At 39.1% G+C, this 25,215-nt stretch overlaps 1 protein-coding gene across 9 annotated transcripts in view; it reads right to left on the bottom strand.

Annotated features, from left to right (window-relative positions):
* Positions 1–11,999, bottom strand: part of CD200R1 (CD200 receptor 1) — a 64,137-nt gene extending 52,138 nt beyond the window's left edge. For 6 of the 9 annotated variants that reach the window (XR_015165643.1, XR_015165644.1, XR_015165645.1 and 3 more), the window contains exon 1: positions 11,661–11,993. Coding sequence is in view for 4 of the 9 variants with exons in the window: in XM_086406396.1 (XP_086262522.1) it covers positions 11,661–11,727 (67 nt within the window). In the remaining 5 variants the exon portion in view is untranslated. Of the gene's footprint in view, positions 1–11,660 lie in introns of all 9 variants that reach the window. The other 3 variants (XM_086406403.1, XM_086406436.1, XM_086406425.1) reach the window with 3 other exon arrangements.
* Positions 12,000–25,215: the final 13,216 nt, after the last annotated feature.

Raw genomic sequence — 25,215 nt, 5'->3', positions numbered from 1 at the left:
GATCTAATGAAGGAAGTAAAGTTAGCAGAAACAATGAAGAAAAGTAGAAGGTAAATGTGGGGTCTTGAAACCAGGGAAAGAGAAGTTTTCAAGACACAAGTAATCAAGGCCAAGTCATATATGAAAAATTTTAAAGTAAGGAGTAAGAGACATTATGATTTGCTAACAAAATTCAGAGACCATTAAGAGCTGTAAGAGAGTAGTAGTGTCAGTACAGAGGCAATAGAGAACAATGGCAAGGGCCCAAGCAGAAGCAACTGTCAACAACTGTAGACTTGCTCTTTCAAGAATTTTTACCCTGAAAGTATCAGAGAATGAGACAGTAACTTTATCCTTTCATGTCAAATCTGAAAGAGAGAGATGGGGCAATGTCTGAAACTAGAAGGACTTTTCTAGTGGGTATTTGAGTTGTACAGCGTATTTGTAGACAGAGGCAGCGCTAGCAGTTACAAGAGTGGAGGAGGCTAACTGGCAGGCAGGATCCTAGAGGCTGTGGGAGGGGATGAGACAAATGCAAAATGAAGGTTTGCTTTTGAAGAGGCTGACACTTGGTTCTTCAGAGCGAAGCATAAAGGGCAAGAGTGGTTACAGATACCAGAGACATTTTGAGGAAGTTTAGGCTGACAAACATTTTCTGAGTATACCTGGGCCTCCTGAGTGGTGCAGTGGTAAAGACTCCACCTGCCAATGCAGGAGACCCAAGAGACACAGGTTTGATCCCTGGGTCAGGAAGATCCCCTGGTGGAGGGAATGGTAACCCACTCCAGTATTCTTGCCTGGGAAATCCCATGGACAGAGGAGCCTGGTGGGCTACAGTCCATGGCATAACAGAGTTGGACCCGACTGAGAAACTGAGCAGACACAAACACGCAGGTGGACAAACACTTTCTGAGTATACCTACTCAGTGTCAGGTAGCTGTGCAGAGCTTTAGGAATAGTAGAATGAATAAGGCAAGGTGCTGGCTCTCAGAAACCTTAACATTTGCGGAAGTTAAATTCCACATTGGACGAAGGGTAAATCTGAAGGTGAGCAGCCTGTAGAGCTGGGACAATGGGGATAGTTTAGGTGATGAAGAAAGACCTGAAATGGTGTTCTTAATCTTGGCTCCCATCAGAATCACCTACAAAAATTTGTGAAAGTCCAGATGCCCTGAAATTTGCATTTAGGCTTCAGATAGCATCACTGCATCTTTAATATTTTAGGCCCTGTGGGTGACTCTGTCTGGAAACTAACTTCAAATTATTGGCTCAGAACAACCTCTGAGTAACGTCTAAGAGAGAGTCAGTAAAGGGCAGATACAATGATTTTTTTTTTTTTTGGAGAATGAAAACAACTAGACTTAATTATTTTGAACCTACCACTCACTACTTACTACATGAACATTTTTTTTTCCAAAAGTGTCAATATCACAAAAATAAATCATAAGACCAGACATTCTCAAATTATGTAATAGATAGCTCATGTGTGCTCAGTCGTGTTCCACTCTTTTCGACCCCATGGACTATAGCCTACCAAGCTCCTCTGTCCATGGGATTTTCCAGACAAGAATACTGGAGTGGGTTGCCATTTCCTCCTGCAGGAGATCTTCCCAACCCAGGGATTGAAATTGCATTCCCTGCATTGCAGGCAGATTCATAAACCATAGGGAAAGATGGCATAGTATTCCATGGTAAATTAACAAAATGGCAAGGACAAAGAAAAATCACTAAGCAACTTAAAACTTTATGTGAGAACACCCTTTGAACACACTTAGGCTCCCCTCTGTTGACAGGAAAAAAAAAAAAATCAGATTCTGCTTTCTCCTTTTAGCTGTGATCCTGTCTCTTTTCTTTGCTACCAAACTTCTAGAATTAGTGGTGTGAGCCCACAGCCTCCATTTCCTATCCACCCATGCCCTTCTCAAGGTTAGCAATCTTGTGGCTCCTACGTCCTTCCATTCAGGCCACAATTTTGAACGTCATCAGGCCCTTTACAGTCAACCTTTAGGCCTTTCTTCAGTGCTTATGCTCCTGGACTGCTTGGCATATTTTGATGCTATTAACCATTTTCAGAGAAGGCAATGGCACCCCACTCCAGTACTCTTGCCTGGAAAATCCCATGGATGGAGGAGTCTGGTAGGCTGCGGTCCATGGGGTCGCTAAGAGTCGGGCACGACTGAGTGACTTCACTTTCACTTTTCACTTTCATGCATTGGAGAAGGAAATGGCAACCCACTCCAGTGTTCTTGCCTGGAGAATCCCAGGGACGGGGGAGCCTGGTGGGCTGCCATCTATGGGGTCACACAGAGTCAGGCGTGACTGAAGTGACTTAGCAGCAGTAGCAGTATTAACCACTTTCCTCTTCTGCAGCCATGAAATTAAAAGCTGTTTGCTCTTTGGGAAAAAAGCTATGACAAATCTAGACAGCATATTAAAAAGCAGAGACATTACTTTGCCAACAAAGGTCTGTATAGTCAAAGCTATGGTTTCTCCCGTAGTCATGTATGGATGTGAGAGTTGGACCATAAAGAAGACTTAGCACCAAAGAATTGATGCTTTTGAACTGTGGTGTTGGAGAAGACTTTTGAGACTCCCTTGGATAGCAAAGAGATCAAACCAGTCAGTCATAAAGGAAATCAGTCCTGAATATTCATTGGAAGGACTAATGCTGAAGCTCCAATACTTTGGCCACCTGATATGAAGAGCTAACTCATTAGAAAAGACCCTGATGCTGGAAAAGATTGAAGGCAGGAGGAGAAGGGGGGACGACAGAAGACGAGATGGTTGGATGGCATCACCAACTCAATGTACATGAGTTTGAGCAAACTCTGGGAGATGGTGGAGGACACGGAAGTCTGGTGTGCTGCAGTCCATGGGGTGGGGCCACGAAGAGTCAGACACAACTGAGCAAGGGAACAACTAAAACCCCTTCCTTCCTGCACCTCTATCACCACCGTATGCTTCTCCCTATCTGTCTCCTTCTCCACAAGCCTACCTGTATCCTCAGGCACTTTTGTAAAGGTATTTCCCCAGGTCTCACCTGCTCCTCTTTCACCATCATTCCCCACCTCCAGAACTTGAATTGGGCCTCAGCACAGTTGATTTCTCCTTGTTTTATCACTTCAGTCACAGTTTAGCTCCCTCGGCCTTCATATAGGCTGTTTGACTTTCTGGAATATTCATCCCCTCAACTTTCCTTGCCTGGCTGTTTTATGCTCTTCTTTATTTTAAACCTCGCTTCCAAAGAGCAGTTTTCCCTGATCTTCAGAACAGATCAGGCTTACCAATTACACATTGCCATGTCACCCTATATTTCTCTTTACTCATTTTATTTTATGAAATTATTTGTGATGATTAATTTAATGTCTACCTTTCCTAACAGATTCTAAGCTCTGTGAGAGCAAGATCTATGTTTCTGCAACAGAACATTGTGTCTGACACACGGCAGACACCTCCTTACCTACTGATTGACAGAAAAAGCTAGTCCGTGTTGTGAGCCTTGACTTATTTTTCCTAAACAAGAATCTCAGTCCTTATGCCACTGTTTCTCACCACTCAAATGCTTGCTGTTATTTCAAGTATATCACACCAAAAAATCATGGATTTTCCCACATATACTTGCCACATCTGTTTTCCCCTCTATTTTTTGTTGCTATGGAGGAGTTCCAAGCTCAGCTCATGCACTAAAAAGCTGAGTAATGTCTTTAGTAATTCCTTAAACATTTCTGGGCTTTATTTGCTCATGTATAAAATGAAAGAATTTAATTTGAAGGTTTCTAAAATCCTTCCTGTTTGAAAGTTCAATACTTCTTAATATTGTCAGGCATTTCTTTTATTCCACAAATAAGGAAATTACGGTTTAAGGTCGGGAGGGCAAGTAAGTTCTTAAAGATGACATAGCTAGTGATTTAAATTATATCTCATTATAGATCTTTAAATTGAATACAGAGATTCATAAGAATCTAGAAAATGGGGGGAAGGGGAGTGAGATTTTTTTTAGAAAAATGAAAGGTAACAAAATAGTCAATGCATGGAGGAAATTTAGAAAGCAAAAAGGCCACCTGATGCGAAGAGCTGCCTCACTGGAAAAGGCCCTGATGCTGGGAGGGATTGACGGCAGGAGAAGAAGGGGACGACAGAGGATGAGATGGTTGGACGGCATCACCGACTTGATGGACATGGGTCTGATTAAATTCTGAGAGCTGGTGATAGACAGGGAAGCCTGGCGTGCTGCAGTCCATGGGGTCACAAAGAGCCAGACGCAACTGAGAGACTGAACTGAACTGAACTGAACATTCAATTTCAACATCTAAGACAATACAGCCAACCAAATCAATATCAGTTCATAAAAACACAATGATATTTAAAAAATCACAATGATATTAAAAAGACAGACGAAGAAAGTTCCAGTTGGCTTATGGCCCTATAAGCTTCAACACAATAACAACCGCAAATTCTGACAAAGTATAAAAGCTATCTGAAGCCACGGGAAAGTAGAAAAAGTGAGATTCTTGAGGGGTATCAATCTTGAAAGAAGGAAAGGTTCCCATATTTATCACTTCTAGTCCCAGGAAATACTGCAGTTGGCAGGACACTGGACAGCTAAAACTCTAAGAGGAAAAAAAATCCACAGTTTTTCTGAAGAACAAAAAGATAGATTTCGGGGCAACCTTGGGCTCTTGAAATTGAGAGAGGCAGAAAGAGAGAGTTCAAATTCCTTATATAAACTGTATGCACATCTCTGGCTAATCCCAAGTCCCACATGGCAGGGCACACTTACGCCAACCAACTAAAGGTAAAAGCACTGTGATTTAAAATATTGTCCAAAAGAGAGTTTTTAGTTTGAGTTCCACCAAGTTCAATGTTTTCTGAAAAAAAAAAAAAAATCAACAAAGTAATAGAATATAGTCCTCTAAGATGTAATAGTCACAATATAAATAAATTTACTCACTGTACAGAGAACCAGGAAATTGTGACCCATTTTTAGGAGGGGAAAAAAAAAAAAAAACATTAAAGGGAGATCAACCTCAAATTGACCCACATATTGCAATTATCAGACAAGTACCATAAAGTAGAGATTAAACTATTCTCAGTGATATGAAAGAAAATAGGCTCACAATGAATGAAGAAACAGAAAAACCTCAACAGAAAGGAAAGAAACAAGTTACAAAATAAATGGAAACTATAAAATAGAAAAATATAAGATGACCTTAACAGAAGAATAGAAATGAGAGAAGAAAGTGTTAGCAAACTTAAAAATATATCAATAGAAGTTATCCAATCTGAAGAGCAGAGAGAAAAAAAAAATAACTGGAAGAAAAAAAAAAAACAACAAACCTATGTTAGCCACAAAGGCCTTCAATGAAGTAGCAGAACGTCTAACTTAGAAAGCTGGTAGATAAATATTTGGAGAAAATAGTGATTAAAAATTTCCCTAAATTTACCAAGAAGCATAAATTTACAGATTCAACAATTTCAGTAATCCTCAAGCAGGATAAATATAAAAGTAACCATACGTAGACACATTATAAGTGGTGAGAACTAACAGAAAAAATCTTGAAAGTGGCCAGGAAAAAACATGACACATTAGAGTAAGAGGAACAGTGTTTTGAGTGTCTGCCAACTTTTCATCAGAAATGGTAAAGCAACATTTTTAAAGTGATGAAAGAAAAAAAAGTCAACCAGAATTCTGTATCCAGCAAAAATATGCAAGAATAAATATGCAAGAATGAAGCATATTCAGATAAAAGGAAACCAAGAGAACTCCTCGCCAGCAGGACTACACTATTAGTGAGGATAATAGAAGTTACTTAGGTTGAAGGGAAATAGCATCACACAGAAACTCAGAAATTCAGGAAGGGATGAAGAATATTTGAAACAGCAGCTATGGTGGAGATAGTACGTGTACCCAGAATCCTATTTTAGGAATGACTTTTTGCTCCTGCTGTTAGGAGCACTGTCAGCAGACGGCCTTCAGTTCTCACACCTTCAGAAATCATCTCAGTTATCCCAAGCAAAGTCAGACTTTACCCAGAGCAGTCCATATCTGTTGACTGATTTGGAGAATGAGGCCCATAAGACATTCTGATTCAATGCAGAGCCTCTCTGGAGCCACTCTAACTCCAGAAATTCACATGCAGTCAGATGAGGGTGTCATGATTGGGATTGCTGGCCTTTTCCCCTCTGCTGCGTTGCCCTATTTTCCAGCTGCTGCTTCCAAGAGTCCTCACTAATAAACTTTCTCTGCTCAAAACTCAACTTTTAAAGTTTATAACTATTTAAAAAAGTAATGGTTTGATTCTTAGGAGCAATTAGCATCACACAGTCCCAAGTCATTTTGTAGCCACAGATCTGCTCCCTAATCCTATTTAGGAATTTTCAAATCTGTATTGATGACAACAAGGGGAAGAAGCAAAAGTATATCCATGGTTACTACATTCTTAATCACTGTACAGATTGATTTTTCAGATACAGCAGAAAGCCAAATGACAACCGAGTTATTTTATTAACTAGCACCATTAACTGAAATACTCATGACTTTGTTGGAAAGGAATTTACCTACTGTGGAATTCTCTGATTTGTTCCCATTTCCTTATTTCTATCCTCAACCTATTAGCATCTCTACATACAACTTCTCATCTTAGTCTGCAATTTCAGAAGAGCTTCTGTCCTCTTTTTTAAAGTGAAGCATTCCATCTATACTACAGTGTCTCTTTTCCCACATCTTCTCAGATCTTATTTTCTGTTATAAAGAAGAAGAAATAATTATCATTCCTAGGACCCAAATCCAAAAATCTCTAGAGCTTATTCTGCCATTTTTATCTCAATGTGTACTCTTTTTGTGGGATCCTCCACCATGAATAATTCACGAAGCCTGGATTGTGCTATACTTCCAAGTACCAATAGAGATTTTCATCCTGTGTGTTTGCCATCTCTAGATTGAATTTAACATCTTCCTCTGCAAAGAAACTTCCCTTCTTAGCCACCAATGACTCTCAGTGATACCATGGACCTTCCTAAAATGGAAACTCAAGGGTAAGAACCCTTGCCCCTGCTTCAAAATAAAGCTTTACCAAGTACCACTCCCACTCAATGAGATACTGCTGCCACATTTTTTTTCCAAAATTTTATTTTATTATTTCCCCCAAAAGTTACAGTTTCCAAGTTCCTTTGTTTACTGATTAAGGATGCCTGAAATGCAGCCTTATTTCCTGAGATCATATAACAATCTCTGTTACATCAAGCTACAGTGCTTTCTCTCCCTGAATCATCTGCCTTTAATCATGCTGCACACCTGCTCCTCCCAATTCCTATCTTTCTTTCCCCATCTATCCAAACCTATCATTCAAGACCCTTCTCCTCCAGAAAGCCTTCAATAACTCCAACACCATTTCAAGATTGACTGATTTAAAATGTTCTCCATGTGTTTCATTTTAGCTTGATCTCTCGAATGTAGGTGGCAAATAATTTTTAGGCCCTATTCTCTCTTTCTCTCTCTCTCTCCACACACACACACACACACACACACACACACACACACATTATATATGCAATCAATAACCTCTAACCAGATTGACAAAGAGAAGACACAAATTATCAGTATGAGGGGCAAAATAAGAGATTCTGCAGACACCAAAATCTGCAGATGCCAAAAGGATTTGTTGATGTTGTTCAGTCGCTCAGTCATGTCCAACTCTTAGCAACCCCGTGGACTGCAGCATGCCAGGCTTCCCCTCCTTCCCTGTATCCTGGAGTTTGCTCAAACTCATGTCCATTGAATCGATGATGCCAACCATCTCACCCTCTATCAGCCTCTCCTTCTGCCTTCAATTTTTCACAGCCTCAGGGTCTTTTCTAATGAGTCAGCTCTTTGCATCAGGTGGCCAAAGTATCCAGGTTTCTCAGGAGGCAGGTAAGGTGGTCTGAAATTCCCATCTCTTTAAGAATTTTCCAGTTTGTTGTGATCCACACAGCCAAAAGCTTTAGCATAGTCAATGAAGCAGATGTTTTTCTCGAATTCCCTTGCTTTCTCTATGGTCCAACAAATATTGGCAATTTGATCTTTGTTTCCTCCGCCTTTTCTAAACCCAACTTGTACATCCGGAAGTTCTCAGGTCACGTACTACCAAAGCCTAGCTTGCAGGATTTTAAGCATAACCTTATTAACATGCAAAATGAGCTCAACTGTATGGTAGTTTGAACATTCTTTGGCACTGCCTTTCTTTGGGATTGAAATGAAAACTGACCTTTTCCTGTGGCCACTGCTGAGTTTTCCAAATTTGCTGACATATTGAGAGCAGCACTTAAACAGCATCATCTTTTAGGATTTGAAATAGCTCAACTGGAATTCCATCAGCTCCACTATCTGCGTTCATAGTAATGCTTCCTAAGGCCACTTGACTTCTTCACACTCAGGATGTCTGGGTCTAGGTGAGTGACCACACCATCATGGTTATCTGGGTCATTAAGACCTTTTTTGTGCAGTTCTTTTTTGTGTGTATTCTTGCCACCTCTTTTTAATCTCTTCTGCTTCTGTTAGGTCCTTACTGTTTCTGTCCTTCATTGTGCCCATCATTGTATGAAATGATCCCTTGATGTCTCCAATTTTCTTGAAGAGATCTTTAGTCTTTCCCATTATATTGTTTTCCTCTATTTCTTTGCATTGTTCACATAAGAAGTGAACATAAGAAGGTCTTCTTATCTCTCCTTGATATTCTCTGGAACTCTGCATTCAGTTGGGTATATCTTTCCTTTCTCCCTTGCTTTTCATTTCTCTTCTTTTTTCAGCTGTTTGTAAAGCCTCCTCAGACAACCACTTTGCCTTTTTTGCATTTCTTTTTTCTTTAGAATGATTTCAGTCACTAACTACTGCACAATGTTATGAACCTCTGTCCATAGTTCTTCAGGCACTGTCCACCAGACATAATCCATTGAATCTATTCATCACCTCCACTGTGTAATCATAAGGGATTTGATTTAGGTCATACCTGAATGACCTAGTGTTTTTCCCTACTGTCTTCAATTTAAGCCTGAATTTTGCAATAAGGAGTTGATATTCTGAGCCATAGTCAGCTCCAGGTCTTGTTTTTGCTAACTGTACAGAGCTTTTCCATCTTTGGCTGCAAAGAATACAACCAATCTGATTTCAGTATTGACCATTTATTAATTGCTTAAGCATGGATGTTTAAAGGATACCACACCTAAAAATTACTAAAATGTGTACATTCATAGCTATTGCAAATTAGAAAAGGAAGACTGAAATCAATGAGGACAAACACCTTCTTTCCACATTGCTTTTAATCTCTTTTTCCATCTTTTGCAAGCCTGCCAAAGCTGCCACTCAACCCTCCCTTGATTTTTATCTCCTCTTGTGAATGCCTGCCCCCTACTGGAAGATAATGATAAATGGTTAAAATTAGCCCAAAGAAGAAAAAAAAAAAAGGAGGATTTCTTTTCAGTAACTCATAATCTAAATATTAGCGACTTTTATAAAAGAAAAGAGTCATTTTGATGCGGACATCAAAATATAATCTGAACACAAGAAAAAATCTAGAAGACAATAGTATAAAATAAAAAGAAAGACGTGGCGTGCGGTAAAGGGAGTTTGAGGGAAGGATACTAGATACAAGGCTAGAGAGCTTTTCTCTGCAATGGATGATTAGCATTGTTTTTATTTTTCCCTCTCAGACACTTTCTTAATAAATCTTATCCATCAACTACCACATTACTTGAATTTAAAAACAAATAAGTAAACAAAAAAGTAAATAATTTTTTTTTAATTTATATTGATTTTATGTTTAAATGGTAGTACTTTAGACATATTGGATTGAGGAAAATATTAAATTTACTTTCCTCTTTTTTTGGCATTTATTTATTTATTTATTTTTTAATTTAATTTTATTTTTAAACTTTACATAATTGTATTAGTTTTGCCAAATATCAAAATGAATCCGCCACAGGTATACATGTGTTCTTTAATGGCATGTTCAGAGAAGTCATTAGCTCTCTTCTTTGTGAGTTTGTTTTGTCTAATAAAGTGAGTTATTTCTGTTTGGCAGTATTAATAACAAAGCAGTATTAGTAATAAAGATATAAACTCATGCCCCAAGGGCTTTGCATATCATTATTCTGAATTATTTCATGGTGAATTTATCATGTCAAATCACTGCACAAAATATAATTTGCTTTTCCATATCTTTCTCTTAAATATTCTGATAACACTATAATTATAGAAGCACAAATCTCAGGGATTTGACATTGGTAGTATATCCTAGCTGTGGTTAGAAATAGTTTTAAAATCCAAACCTTTAAACTATCAAATTCAAAATTATCGATTATGTTTTAATCATGATTTTTTTTCTTTTACCCCAAAATCACATTGCAGCTTAACATAAATAACTCATTGTCTAGCTGACATTCCCAGCCAAATTGGGTATTGTACAGGTTTCTATAAAAACTTTCTACAACAAGATCTCAACTACTGAAAGATTCAGCTGATTTGATTTTTTTTAAATGAGTAAATACTCCATTCAGTTTATAACTACCTATTGACTTAATGGTGCTTGTTAGTGAGAAGCATAAAGACTAAGTATTGAGGAAAACTGCCTATTCAGATGTTTAGTGTTGCTTACAAATGTATATTAGTACTAGGTATGACTGTCATATACTAGTAGTATAAACTGGGACAAATTTCAACTCTCTATACCTCAGTTTCTTTGTAAGGTGGAAAAATGTCTTCTATGTCTACTTCGCCGGGTTGCTGTGCTGATCAAAGGAGAAAAATTATGTGAAAGCACTCCCCAGAAAAGCTCAGTGATACAGCACAGTTACTTTACATGTGCTCACCTACATGAGGAAAAGTAGATGTTTTCCTGGAAGACGGGCAGTATTTTAAAATCCTTTATATGAGAAAAAAATAAATTTTTCTCTTTGAATTACTAAACTATAAAATTTTAAACCAAATGTTTCCTTGCAACTGCTCCCATCAACTAAAAGTGAAACCTGAAAACTCCCTCCTACATCAACTCCTACCAACCCTCAGTAGTGAAACCAGGACACCCCCACAACAGCCCCAATTTCTCCACAACTCTTGCAGGAACCTAGATGTTGAAGAGTGTGTCTTCTAATCCAGAAAGAGTTTCTGACAGCCCACACATATTAAAATAAATGCAGACCTACATCACAGACACAACACCAAACTTCTGAATGTGTTATATTTTTAAAAGTGCCTGGTCATCGAAAGTGACAAGACAGCAATAAACTTTCCTAATTTATACTGTTAACAATACAGACATAAATAGATTGGGATTATTATTTAAGTGGTTTAAGAAGAGACAAAAAGAATTCCGCTTTCATCAGGTGACTTGGATTGCTACTAGAAAGTAATTTATTCTGCCTCGCCCTAAAAACGTGTTGGGGGCATGAGGAAGTAGGCAGTGGGGTAAAGTAAAGATATACGTATAGTGTAGTAGGATGAAAAATAAAATAAGCGAGACAAAGGGGAAAGTAAGAAAAATAAAGTGAAGTTAATCTAGGAGGAAACTCTCCCCTCCCCCATAACTCTGATTGTATTTGCTGTGCTCTGCCCCCATAAGAAAGGCAAAGAGAGCGCAGGAAAAGCTGTGACCACGTTTCTCACCTGTCATTCTCCTGTCACCCTCCCAAAGAAAATTCAAACTCACCTGCAACAAAGAAGAGAGTCAAAATTAGTCGTAGCTGAAGATCAGAAGTTATCCAAGTGCAGGGCATTTCTGTTTCCTTATTTTCTGCCCTTCACTCAGCACTGTTCGTCCACACAGGTGTAAAAGGAGCTGTGGACATGGTGAGGCTCTGTCTGATTGACTCTTCCGTGCTGGATCTTCTTAGCCCATTAGCAGCTCAGCACTTCTTTCCTCCTAGCCCCTTCCTTCACCTCTATGTGTTTCAGCCAGATTAGTAACTTGGAACAGAAGAAACTTCTCTGGAACTTGACACAGCAATAGATTTCCTGTATGAAGCACTGAAGCAAAGACAGAGGAAGCGGATTGATTGAGTTATCTTTCAGCTCATTGGTCCTTCTCTCACTTCTGCTATACACAGATAAACCCTACAGTAAGGCACTGAACGTGTCCAAGACAAACTTGGTTTAAAAGGTAAAACAAGATATTTATCTATATTTGGCCCATCCCTGTAAATTTCCCAGTCATCGTAATTTTAAAAGTTATCTCCAGGTTGAAGAGGTGTACAGTCTTAGTAACCAAGCTTGAAATAAAAGATTTTTGCTTGAAAATTCTTGTGTGATTTTGGGAGTCGCACACAACTCTAGAAGCGTCATAAATGTGTTACTTTCCTATTACTACTGTAATAAGTTACCACAAACTGAGTGGCTTAAAACAACACAAATTAATCACCTTATAGTTCTAGAGGTCTGAAGTTCAAAATAGATCCCATACAGATAATATCTAGGTATTGGCAAGGCTGCATTCTTTCTAGACACCTGAGAGAATCTGTTCTTTGCCTAGGGGCCACTTAGACTCTGAGTCTCGTGGCTGCATAATTCCCACCAGTGTTCTTTGCTACATCTTCTCTGATTGTAACTCTCCAGCCTCCCTTTTATAGAGACCTTTGTGATCCACGATCACCTCCCCATCTCAAAATCCTTAACCACATCTGCAAAGTCCCATTTCCTGTGTAAGGCTACACATCTACAAGTTTCAGAGGTTAGGACATGGATATCTTGTGGTAGTGGTATAGTATGGTGGTGGTGGTTAAGTCGCTAAGTCATGTCCAACTCTTGCGACCCCATGGACTGTAGCCCGCCAGGCTTCTCTGTGTATGGGGTTTTCCAGGCCAGAATACTGGAGTGGATTGCCATTTCCTTCTCCAGGGGATCTTCCCAACTCAGGAATCGAACCCAGGTCTCCTGCATTGTAGGCAGATTCTTTAGCAACTAAGCTGTGAGGGATATCTTGTAGGGGAGCATTATTCTGTCTATCACAATTTGGTATTTATTTCCATTCACTTTCATGTTTGAAGAGCTAGAATGTGTCATATGAATCAAACTACAAATAAAAACTCATCTTTAGTTGCCACACATTTGAAATTTAGATTTGCCAAAAAAAATAAAAATGAAAACTGTCTTAATGTTACTAATCATATGTATTTAGATTACGTTTAGGAGGAAAAAACTCTTCTCTGTGCTAAGAGTTCCCTACTGCAAGGCAAAACTCTCCAGGAAGGGGAAGAAACCATTGCAAACAGGAAAAAATTAAATTAAACAACATGCATTTTTTTTGAAGCTAGCGGTTCCATCTTGCCTCTTGCCAAACAGTAATATATATATATATATATATATATATATATATACACTTCCTCTCTGCCCCTTCTCAAGCTTTTCTTCCGGTGAGTCAGTTTGATTAAGGCAGTGAAATCAGGTGTTTGCAAACTTGGACTACTAGAAGAGGCATTGGATTGAATCTCGGCTGGATGATACTAGACAAGTTTCTTAATCGAGTCTATTACCTTCCTTTCCCATTTAATATTATATTGACATGAGCATTTTCTCAGGTCAGCAAAAATTCTTGATGATCATTCATTTTAATGCCTTTTCGATGACACAGCCAAAACCAGGCACAAAAGGGTTACATGATCTGCCTGAGGTCCCAAACTGACTTGGTGACACAGTGGGGAGTAAAACTCATATTTCATGTTTGCCAGCCCTCCATTCTTTCCACTTTAACTCCTCTGGTTTGAAATTTCAGGCAACAACTTTAAAGACGCACTCATCTCAGATCTGACCACAATGTACAATCAGCGTTTTAAGAGTCAAGTGAGGGGTGTGAAAAGCCATAGAATTCTCAGAATAAAGAATCTCATAAAATTCTCAGAATAGATTTGGAGGGATGAGACCCTCTCTCCCCACTCTTATATCCCTTCCATCCCAAAATCCTATTCACCTAACCCCTCAGCTCCCACTTTGACCTCTTATGCAAAATAATAGACTAAGAGCTTGTTAGCACAACCATACACTAAAGATATGCCATGAAAATCAATAGAATAAGAGAAATCTGTGCTTGTCTAGTATATGCACATCCCTGAAAAATATAAAGGACACAGATTCTCATTAGGTGTGCCCCTGGGGTCCCAAAAAGCAAAGCAAAAGATGGAAAGATCAAGAAAAACATACCCCTCAAGCCAGAAACTCAAACCTTTTACTCCAGCAGTCTTCCAACTCCTCTTTAATACTAACTATGAATCGGTGCACGCAAGAGACAAACAGAACAATGTCATGCTGGTTAATGTTACAGTGGCCAAAACAAAAGGCCTAGTAAGCTTTGGCAAGTTAGAGCTGCTTTAAGACATAATGCCCCCAAATTTGTACTGTTGAGTTATTTAAAAAATGATTTATCCACCTATAAATGCTTTTGAAGTAAACTTCTTCTAGGAAGGTGTATATCTCTTTGTCTCCAATGTCAGAGTCATGCTTAGCCCACAACTAAAACCAGTTAAGATGTTCTCATCTTGCCCTTAATACCCCTCTCCATTATATAATGGCTTTGCATGGATCTTGAATATTTACTGCACAGATTCTAATAGCCTTTTATTTCTGACACCTGTTCTCCATTGCCTGCTCTTTTGCCCCTTGGATTTGAGTCTTGACTGCCTAGAATTGAAGTCCCTGCCTGCCCTTCCTTCCTTAGCTGAAGTTTCTGGATGTGCATCCTTGCAGAAATGGGCCAATACTTACTTGCCTTGTCATTTTTACTCTCTGTGAACATTCTGGCTTAGATATGTGGGCCCTTCCCTTTGCATGTGTATATACACGTGTACACACAAACTCAAATGTGCTACTAAACACTTAGTCCCAAGTCCCCCAGTTTACCCTGTCCTACCACTACCCAGGTGCTAATATAACTATTTCATGGAGTATAAAGAACAATGCCCAATGTGAAGAATTTAAAATAATTCAAACTCTACAACACTCCACTCCTTATTTTATTTCCTCCCCGCCCTCATGGTTATGACAGAGGCACTGTAATTCAACATATGATTGCATAAAATGGCTGTTCTCCTAGCCACATCCTATTTCCCTATTCTCTAATTCACTTCTCTGCAATCTTCCCTGATCCTGCTCTGAAGACCTATCTGAAGTCCTGGATCTTCTTCCATGCATAATCACTAAATCATTACTGATGAGTAACTTAAAAGAGCCTAACAAAACATGTATTTCTACTTTTTACATTTGACTATGTCATTAATATTTACCTTGAAAACTTCCACCATAAAGTTGATGCTATACCTCCATAATTCTCCTTTAAAAGTTAGACAAAACAAAGATAAGAGTTAATTATTATTTTTCAAAATAAGTTCATAAATTGCACAAAAAAAATTTAGAAATAATTGAAAATAAATTGTATGTGATATCAAATAAGCAAGTAAAACCAGAACAGAGAAATTAATAACCATATCTTATATTCTTATATTTTGTTAAAATATCGATGCTAGACTTCACTGGTCATGTCCATAGTAAATAGTCATGGTCCTGTTCTAAGCATTTTATAATATGGCCTCATTTAACCATCTCAACAACCCTATGAAGTAAAATCATTATTATCCCCATTTTACAGCTGGGGAAACTCGAGCCAGAGAGGCTAAATATCCAATCACACAGCTAACAAGTGATGGAAATAGGATTCAAGCCCAAGAAATCTCATTCCAAATCTGTCTTTTAATTATGCAGCAAATTACTTTACTACCTATTTTTTGACCCTGTCTTAACTCTAATACATCTCCCATACTTGTCACACTTTCTAAATCTGTTCATCTGTTCACTCACTCTTTCTTCCATTTGGGCACTCTTACAACTTCACAGTTTGTCTGTTTTGGAGAGAGGGAGAGAAAGATGGACTTATGGAGCAAGAGAGGAGGGGAGGGAGAGAGACAGAGGAGAGAAACTGCTGTCTCTAATCACTATTTGCAGTAAGATCACTCTCTGCTGCCCCCTGGTGGTAAAACTTAAACTAATGTTTTTATAAACTTACTAGCAAATTCAGGAAGTTACTTTCAGATTTTGATTATGAAGTATATTAACATGCTAACATGTTACTCCATTTCCCAAAGAGAGATTGGACATGGGGCAAGGGGATAAGTGCTGTCCAGAGAAATATCCCTTTCCTGTGGCATTAGAAAGGGAAGGGACAGCTCAACCCATTTTCCTATCCTTTCAAACTCCTGACCAGCCCCTTGGCCAGTGTTTGCATCTCCTAACTCCCCTCATGCACCCTTTGATGAATCTTTGGTGATGATTTTGGCAACTTCTGTATACCTGACAGTTCTCAGAAAAGCAAAAAACCTTTAGAGGAAGTTATATTATTTTCATCTATGAGTGACAACTGAGAAGGGGAAGTCCAGAAGAATACAGAAATGAACAGAAAAGAATGAAAAGTTGAGTCATACTTTGTCTAAAAACCAATATCCAGGGGCTTCTCTGGTGGCTTAGTGGTAAAGAATCCGCCTACAAATGCAGGAGATATGGGTTTGATCCCTGATCGGGGAAGATCCCACATGCCATGGAGTAACTAAGCCCGTGTAAAAAAACTAGTGAGCTTGTGCTCTAGAGCTTGGGAACCGCAACTACTGAGCGCATGAGCAGCACCTACTGAAGCCTGTGCATCCTAGAAACCATGCTCTGCAATGAGAGAAGCCACTACAGTGAGAAGCCCATGCACCAAAACTAGAGATAGCCTCCACTTGCCAAAACTAGAGAAAAGCCCCCAAAAGTGAATATATAAATAAACCCAACATCCAGGCAAAGTATTTGAAAAAAGACAAGTATTATCTGATCTCCAAAGTGCCCTAGTCAAAAAGGAATAGGAACGTTTTTTCATATTCAACAATTAACTCTATTTTAACAAGGTTCTGTTCTGTCAAATTATTACCATTACTCAAATTTGCCCCCTTTGATCTAAGGCATGCATTCTAACCCTCTTTCCCCTACTCACAACACATTTGGAACTCTTTCAGAAGCACTGACTTCAAAGTTAGGGATCCTAAAAGAGAATTAGTCTCTTTATTTTATAGCTACCTCTTACAGCTTTGCCATTTACCCTAATCACCAGACTGGGGCATTTTTGAAAACTAAAATTCATTGTCAGGTCAAGATTTGATCCCTGGAAACAGTCAAAAGTTTTGCTGCAGAAACACCACCGGGTTGGCATACTCAGTCTCTTACACACGTGTATTTTACTGGTCAGATCTGAGAGCCCCTGATGCCTGAAGCTGGACCTTTGGTTGGAGGTGGCAGCTGGTCAGGACCAGGAAGACAGAGATTAAGGAGACAAATTTCCTCATCTAATTCTCTGGCTCCCACAGATCTGTTGGCCTCCACATTTGTGGGGCCTGAGAGAGAGTCAAAAAATAATGGACCCCATGGATGTGGTCTCTGGCAGGGCCAAAGGACCAAAAAATGAAGAGAGTGGCTCTTCAGCGGGGAACACAATGTTTCTGGTGCAGAGCTATTTGAAATTCTAGGCAGGAGAATTTTAAGTTGACTCCTAGAAAAGGAAAAGTGAAAGTGTTAGTTGCTCAGTTTCATCCAACTCTTTGTGATCCCATGGACTGTAGCCCACCAGACTCCTCTGTCCATAGAATTCTCCAGGCACAAATACTGGAGTGGGTAGTCATCCCCTTCTCCAGGGGATCTTCCCAACCAAGGGATCAAACCCAGGTTTCCCACGTTGCAGGCAGACTCTTTACCATCTGAGCCATCAGGGAAGCCCCAGAAAAGAAAAATGAAGACAAATTAAAGATTTGGTCAGTTGTTGCTTAAAGTGGGCCTTTGAAATTATTATTTATTGGAAGATATTACAAATGTTATTATTTGTCCCTATTAATTTGTTGAATAAACAATATAGTGAAATAGGTCAAAGGGTCTACAAGTTCTGAGAAGAATCAGGAACTTTTAAAAATAAAATCTTTAGACTGAGCCAAATGGGGTCACCTTAAATGTTCTGCTGCTGCTGCTGCTAAGTCGCTTCAGTCATGTCCGACTCTGTGCGACCCCATAGACGGCAGCCCACCAGGCTCCCCCGTCCCTGGGATTCTCCAGGCAAGAACACTGGAGTGGGTGCCATTTCCTTCTCCAATGCATGAAAGTGAAAGTGAAATCGCTCAGTCGTGCCCGATTTAGCGACCCCATGGACCGCAGCCTACCAGGCTCCATCCATGGGATTTTCCAGGCAAGAGTACTGGAGTGAGTTGCCGTTGCCTTCTCCTTAAATGTTCTAGACAGTATTAAATTAATAAATCACTTCAGTGCAAATTTCTGGTAAAGTGAAAGTGAAGTCACTCAGTCGTGTCCAACTCTTTGAGACCCCATGGACTGTAGCCTACCAGGCTCCTCAGTCCATGGAATTTTCCAGGCAAGAGTACTGAAGTGGGTTGCCATTTCTTTCTCCAGGGGATCTTCTTGACCCAAGGATTGAACCCAGGTCTCCCGCATTGCAGGCAGATGCTTTACCGTCTGAGCCACCAGGGAAGCTGAACCATATAAACTATGAAAAGTGTATCAATCATAGAAGCCAGTTACTGTCTACAATTTCATTCAATTTTCAGTGAAACATTTCTAAGGAAATAACAAATGTTCTGTTGATCATAGTTTATTATATCAGTGGCTTAAAACGTGTATTCTGAAACCACATATTTGACCATATTGCCTATCTTTTATAAGATGGTATGTTTTCAATGATTAATCAGAAAGTAGTTTATGTTAGTTAAACTCTTGTTAAATTTGGAAGTTTAAGAATGTTAACAACTTTTTTTCCTAATTTTGAGAGTAGTTGCTAAGATTCTTGTCCCTAAAATTGAATTTCCTGGGTTCAGACTTCAGTTCTGCTGCTTAGTTTTTGGTTGCTGCATTTTTCTTCATGTTCTGAAATGTTTATTGGATTCTTTTTCTTCAAATCTGCTGTCATTTTTTAAAATTTCTAGTTTTCCACCAAACTTTTGATTTTGTCTTTTGTCTCTTTGAGCGTAAAAAGGATAAAGTATTTGAGAATGCCAGTGTGTGCTCAGTCACGTCCACTCTTTGTGACTCTATGGACTGTAACCTGCCAGGCTCCTCTGTCCATGTTATTCTCCAGGCAAGAATACAAGAGTGGGTTGCCATTTCCTACTCCAGATCTTCCCAACCCAGGGATGGACCCTCTAACCCTCATCTCTTGCATTTCCTTCATTGCAGGCAGATTCTTTAATCACTGAGCCACCTGGGAAGCCCCACGGTGGCTAAGAGTATATCTCTATTTTCTATTGTCTCTTTCTGTGATGCTGAGTTTACTCATGTGTCAAGCAATGAGTTTTGTTTTCCAAACTGTAGAAATAATTTGAGACCCTGTACAATTTTACCTTTCTCTAGAGTAGATTCTCATTTACTTCTCCCAAGGAATCTAAACATTAGTAATCTGGCATCATCTTAACCCAATGTTAAGGACAGATTCTCTAGTCCACCAGGTGCCTGAAAGCTGGGTTGCAACCTATGTGAGGAATGGTTTTATTTTTTTCTGTCTCCCTACCTCTCCTTCCCCAAGAAACCATCACAATTCTACTTAATTTTTCAGCCAGCTCTTCAAGATCAACAAATATCACCAAGGGAAAAGTAGTCAGGAGTGCTAGCCTCAATAATCTGTATTTCTTTCTTTTTGGGATCTTGACCAGGTAATTCTTCATCACCTTGTGAGTTCTCTGATGCCTTCCAACAGATGTTATTACTTCTGGCTTTTCTGCTTGTCTTCAGTGGGAAGGTCAGTCTAAATTTCTGTCTGCCATTACCTGATACAGAAGTCCCATCCTTTGATTATTAATTTTTCCTTATCGCTCACAATCCATTAGCACATCTTTTTGGTTCCTCCTTTAAAATATTTTCTATCTTGGCCATTCCACCAATCTCCACTGCATTGTATCAGAAAAAGAGAGAGAGAGCCTAAAGTTCTTAATTCAAAAATGTGGGGTTTTTTTGCTTTAACATGTGGGCAGCAGGAAAAATATAAATAGATACCTGAAGCTGAAGAACCCTTGCATGTGGAAACTGCTCCATTTTATCACAACTTTCTGCAATCTGCTCTATTAAAATTTTTGTTTATTTTGGTCACTTGTAGAAATATATTAATGAAACATAAAAGCTCAGATATTCCATACATCAAATTTAAGAATTTTAAGTCATAAGTCCTACATTATTTTTCCTTGAAAGAATTTATGCTATATTACTGCAAAGTCACTTCAGTCGTATCCGACTCTGTGAGACCCCATAGACGGCAGCCCACCAGGCTTCTCCGTCCCTGGGATTCTCCAGGCAAGAACACTGAAGTGGGTTGCCATTTCCTCCTCCAATGCGTGAAAGTGAAAAGTGAAAGTGAAGTCACTCAGTCGTGTCCGACTCTTAGCTACCCCATGGACTGCAGCCTGCCAGGCTCCTCCACCCATAGGATTTTCCAGGCAAGAGTACTGGAGTGGGATACCATTGCCTTCTCCGATGCTATATTAACATCTGTCTAAATTATGTTTCTGTGATTATTTTCCTGCTAGTGACATTTCTTTCTTGTATGCTTTAATTCATCTTATTTAATAAGCTGCCAACAATTTTGAAGTAGTTTAATATGATTTGAAAGTATGTCTAGGGGAATTTTCTAAAGATTTTATGATCATCTCACCTTTAGGGTGGAAAAAAGATTATGAGACTGTTTAGATGTTGAATACTCTGTATTGAAAAAAGGAAGTAGATAAGATCTTTTTGGTTTAATGTTTCTATATTTTACTTAGCTTAATATGATAAGCCAATCAAACCTATAAGAAATAGTGCCCTGATTCTAACAAATTTGTCCTAAGCCAATTATGACTGAATTCCTGCTGGTGATGCACCAATCTTGAATGAATCAGGAATGAGCTAAACCCTGATTTTTCAAAACAAGAACCTCAGAACCAACGGCAGTGGGAACATAGCAGCCATGCTTCCGTCTTCTGAAGTAAATGATCATCACAATATCTATCCTAAGACACCTCCATTCAGAGGGAGGAAACCCTGACCATTAGAACATCTTGGAGGATATTGATACTCTTGAGAGAAGGGAGGTGGGCAGAGATGTGAAGGGTAGGCTGCTTTTACCTTTGTCCAAATTAATCTTGTCTTTTAATAACACATTTTATGACTGATGAAATTTGTTTTGATGACTTGAGAAGATCAGGAAAAAAAGAGAAGCTATTAATACTGCTGGGCTTCCCAGGTGGAGCTGGTGGTAAAGAACCCACCTGCCAATACAGGACACAGAAGAGACACAGGTTCAATCCCTGGGTGGGGAAGATCCCCTGGAGGAGGGCATAGCAACCCACTCCAGTATTCTTGCCTGGGGAATCCCATGGACAGAGGAGCCTGGCGGGTTGCAGTCCTTAGAGGGGCACAGAGTCAGACACGACTGAAGTGACTTAGCATGTACGTATTATTACTGCTAGAAAAGTTAAGCTTTTCCAGGAAAATGTCATTGGGTAATCTGGTGACTAAACGACAACAACAGTTTACTTAAATTTTAACTTGGATGCATTTGGAAGCAAATATCAACTCTTTGACCCCTGGGATATCAGTGTTATTGAGAATAAGACTCAATACACAGATTGGAACTCATTTGAGGGAAGTGATATGTTGAAAGACACCTTTTTAAAAATCATATATAGTCTCTTACTCCATTGTTATTATTCTTCCAAAAGATTGTCCCTTTATTCAAGTACAAATATTTAGGTAACTCAGTTATGCTTTATGTATACCAGTTTGTATCTCTATTAAATGGGATTAAACACAATGATTTTAAGAGGTCTTTTGAAATAATGCTTCTACAGGTCAAAGAGACACATAATATAAAATATACTTTCTATAAAAAGAAACAAAAAATGGAAGAGGGAGCAAAATGTATTTTTAATGGTTATCCTTATAAAAGTAATAAGTGAAGTGAAAGTCACTCGGTCTTTGTGACCCCATGGGCTTCTCAGTCCATGGAATTCTCCAGGCCAGAATACTGGAGTGGGTAGCCTGTCCCTTATCCAGAGGATCTTCCCAACTGAGGAATTGAACCAGGGGTCTCTTGCATTGCAGGTGTATTCTTTACCAACTGAGCTATCAGGGAAGCCCATAAAAGTAGTATCTTCTTTACTAAAGCAACTTAAACAGTAGTATAAAATTATATAAAGTAAAAAGCGAAACTATTCCTTCAAGTGCTTCAATTTCTGCCTGTCTTCCCGTTCCCACTCTTCATTTGTTATAGACAGAGAAATGCACACACACCCCCGGCCCCCACACCAACAGGTCCGTCCTAATCCTTAGGACATGTGAATAAGTTTCTTATGGCAAAAAGAACATGGCTAAAGTGATTAAGTTAATGAGTTTAAAATGAGGAAATTATTTTGGATTATCTATTTGGGTTCAATATAATCACAAGTACCCTTATAAGCGAAAGGAGGGAAGCAAGTCAGTGTCAGAGAGATGAAAGATGTTACTCTGCTGGCTTTGAAGATGCAGAAAGGAGATAAAAGCCAAGGATTGTAGGTTGCCTATAGAAACTAGGCAAGACAAAGAGGCAGATTCTCCTCTGGACCTTCTAGAAAGAACACAGCCTTGCTGACACCTTGATTTCAGCCCACCCAGTTAAAGCCATTTCAGATTTCTGACTTTGAGAATTGTAAGGCAATAAATTTGTAAGACAAAAATTGGCTTAAGCCACACAGTGTGTGGTATTGTGTTACAGCAACAGTAGAAAATTAATATACCATTTAACCACCACTGATGCTGGGAGGAGTTGGGGGCAGGAGAAGAGGATGACAGAGGATGAAATGGCTGGATGGCATCACTGACTCAATGGACGTGAGTCTGGGTGAACTCCAGGAGTTGGTGATGGACAGGGAGGCCTGGTGTGCTGCGATTCATGGGGTCGCAAAGAGTCGGACACGACTGAGCGACTGAACTGAACTGATGCTTGTATAATCTTCCGTAACAGATATTCTTCCTCCTTTATCAGGTCCACTCCTAATATCTGGGGGGCTCCCATGACAGTACAGATGGAGGTCCACATAGCACATGTCTAAATATTTTGAAGTTATAAATTAAGGTAACAAATTGTTAAATAAAGTATGTTTTATCCTCCTACCTTAACAAGTAGAACTTCAAAACAAACAAACAAAAAAAAGCTTTTTGGACTTCCCTGTGGTGGTACAGGGCATAAGAGTCCACCTGCCAATGCAGGGGACACAGGTTCCATCCCTGGTCTGGGAAGATCCTACATGCTATGGAGTAACTAAGCCCGCACACCTCAGCAACTGAGCCTGTGCTCTAGAGCCTTCATGCTGAAACTACTGAAGTCTGTGCACCTAGAGTCTGTGCTCTGCAACAAGAGAAGCCACTGCAGTAGAAGCCCGTGCACCGCAATGAAGAGTAACCCCGGCTAGCGGAAGCTGGAGCAAACCTGTGCTCAGCAGCAAAGAACCAGTGCAACAAAAAATAAATAAATAATAAGTTTTAAAAAGTTTAACTCTAAACCTATGATTTGTATAAGGGCAAATGTTGGTAAAATATCAGAGATGGTCAAATTCAATTACTATTATGTAAGTCTGAATCTTCTCTTGCCAGTCTATATATGTTTGTAAGAGTCAGAAAACTTATGTAACTCATAAGCCATTGTGTAATTATGTCATAAACCCTTTTCTTGTTTCCATACAGCTCAGTTTTCCCCCTCAGTAAGGTCCGTCTAGTCAAAGCTATGGTTTTTCCAGTAGTCATGTATGGATGTGAGAGTTGGACTATAAAGAAAGCTGAGCACCAAAGAATTGATGCTTTAGAGCTGTGGTGTTGGAGAAGAGTCTTGAGAGTCCCTTGGACTGCAAGGAGGTCCAACTAGTCCATCCTAAAGGAAATCAGTCCTGAATATTCATTGGAAGGACTAATGCTGAAGCTGAAACTCCAATACATTGGCCACCTCATGCAAAGAACTGACTCATTTGAAAAGACCCCGATGCTGTGAAAGACTGAAGGTGGGAGGAGAAGGGGACGACAGAGGGTGAGATGGTTGGACAGCATCACTGAATTGATGGACATGAGTTTCGGTAAACTCCGGGAGTTGGTGATGGACAGGGAGGCCTGGCGTGTTGCAGTCTATGGGGTAGCAAAGAGTCAGACACGACTGAATGGCTGAACTGGAAACTGATGGTTTATATGCTTTGCCTAACCTTTTCTCTTTCTACTTGAGTTAACTATATTCTTTGTTGATATACCTAAGTTCCTCATATTCAAGATATTAATCACCTTAGCTGCCTCCTGGCTTGGCCCCACCCCATCTGCTGCTTCCAATAGTTTAAAAGAAGTTAAAATGCTACATATTTTATTTTAAACTTTGTCTCAAAGACAACATACAGAATTATCTAATGAATTTGAGCCTTGTATTTTTATTGAATTTGTTTTTTGTTGTGTACCAATAGAGCATCCTTTATGAGCTAGTTTAAACTATTTACATTTATTATATTGCTGTGATATTAGATCTTATTTCAGCCATCTTATTTCCAGTTACTGTTTATTATGCCTTTAAAATTTATTTATCTTTTTCTAATACTTCCATTAGAATTCAATTTTCTTATTCTATTTTGAAAAATCTACATCCTATTTTTATTTTTATAGTAGATAACCCAACTTAACAAGATTCATATCTATGCTTATTTTTTCTATAAAGTTTTAAAGTTTATCAATATCTAAAACTTCTCTCCACCACAAAGCTAAGACAAATATCCAAGCTTCTGTTCATTTTCCAATGGTCTTGTGCACTTCCACCCCACACCCACCCCATAACATCACCTGCAAACAGGCTACTCAAAATATGGTCCCTGAACCAGCACTAGTCAGCAAACTGTTTGATATCAGTTTTGATATTTTTAAAAAGGAACTTTGTGCCAGAGTGTAAATCATCTGCATTACTAAGCATACAGTTTAGCACAGCTTCCTTTTTTTTTTTTTTTTCTAACAAGATTTTATTCAAATAAAAAAAGAAGCCATGTATTCATTTACATTCCTACACATGCTTTTTGTCTCATCCAGTGGATAACAAACTCTTCTTGTAGCTGCACTTCAAGACGAAGTGATCTAGACTAGTTTTAGCTTTGAGTAGTTAAAATATGCTCTTGTGGGTCATTGCTTATTTAGTCAACAATAAAACATACTGAGCTTGATGTTAATTTTCT

The sequence above is a fragment of the Bos grunniens genome, chromosome 1 (genome assembly GCF_055505025.1).
Source record: "Bos grunniens cultivar Pamir isolate PY7600 chromosome 1, Bosgru_T2T1.0, whole genome shotgun sequence".
Lineage (NCBI taxonomy): Eukaryota > Metazoa > Chordata > Mammalia > Artiodactyla > Bovidae > Bos > Bos grunniens.
Note: the sequence above shows the minus strand (reverse complement) of the source record. Positions and strands in the feature narration are given on the sequence as shown.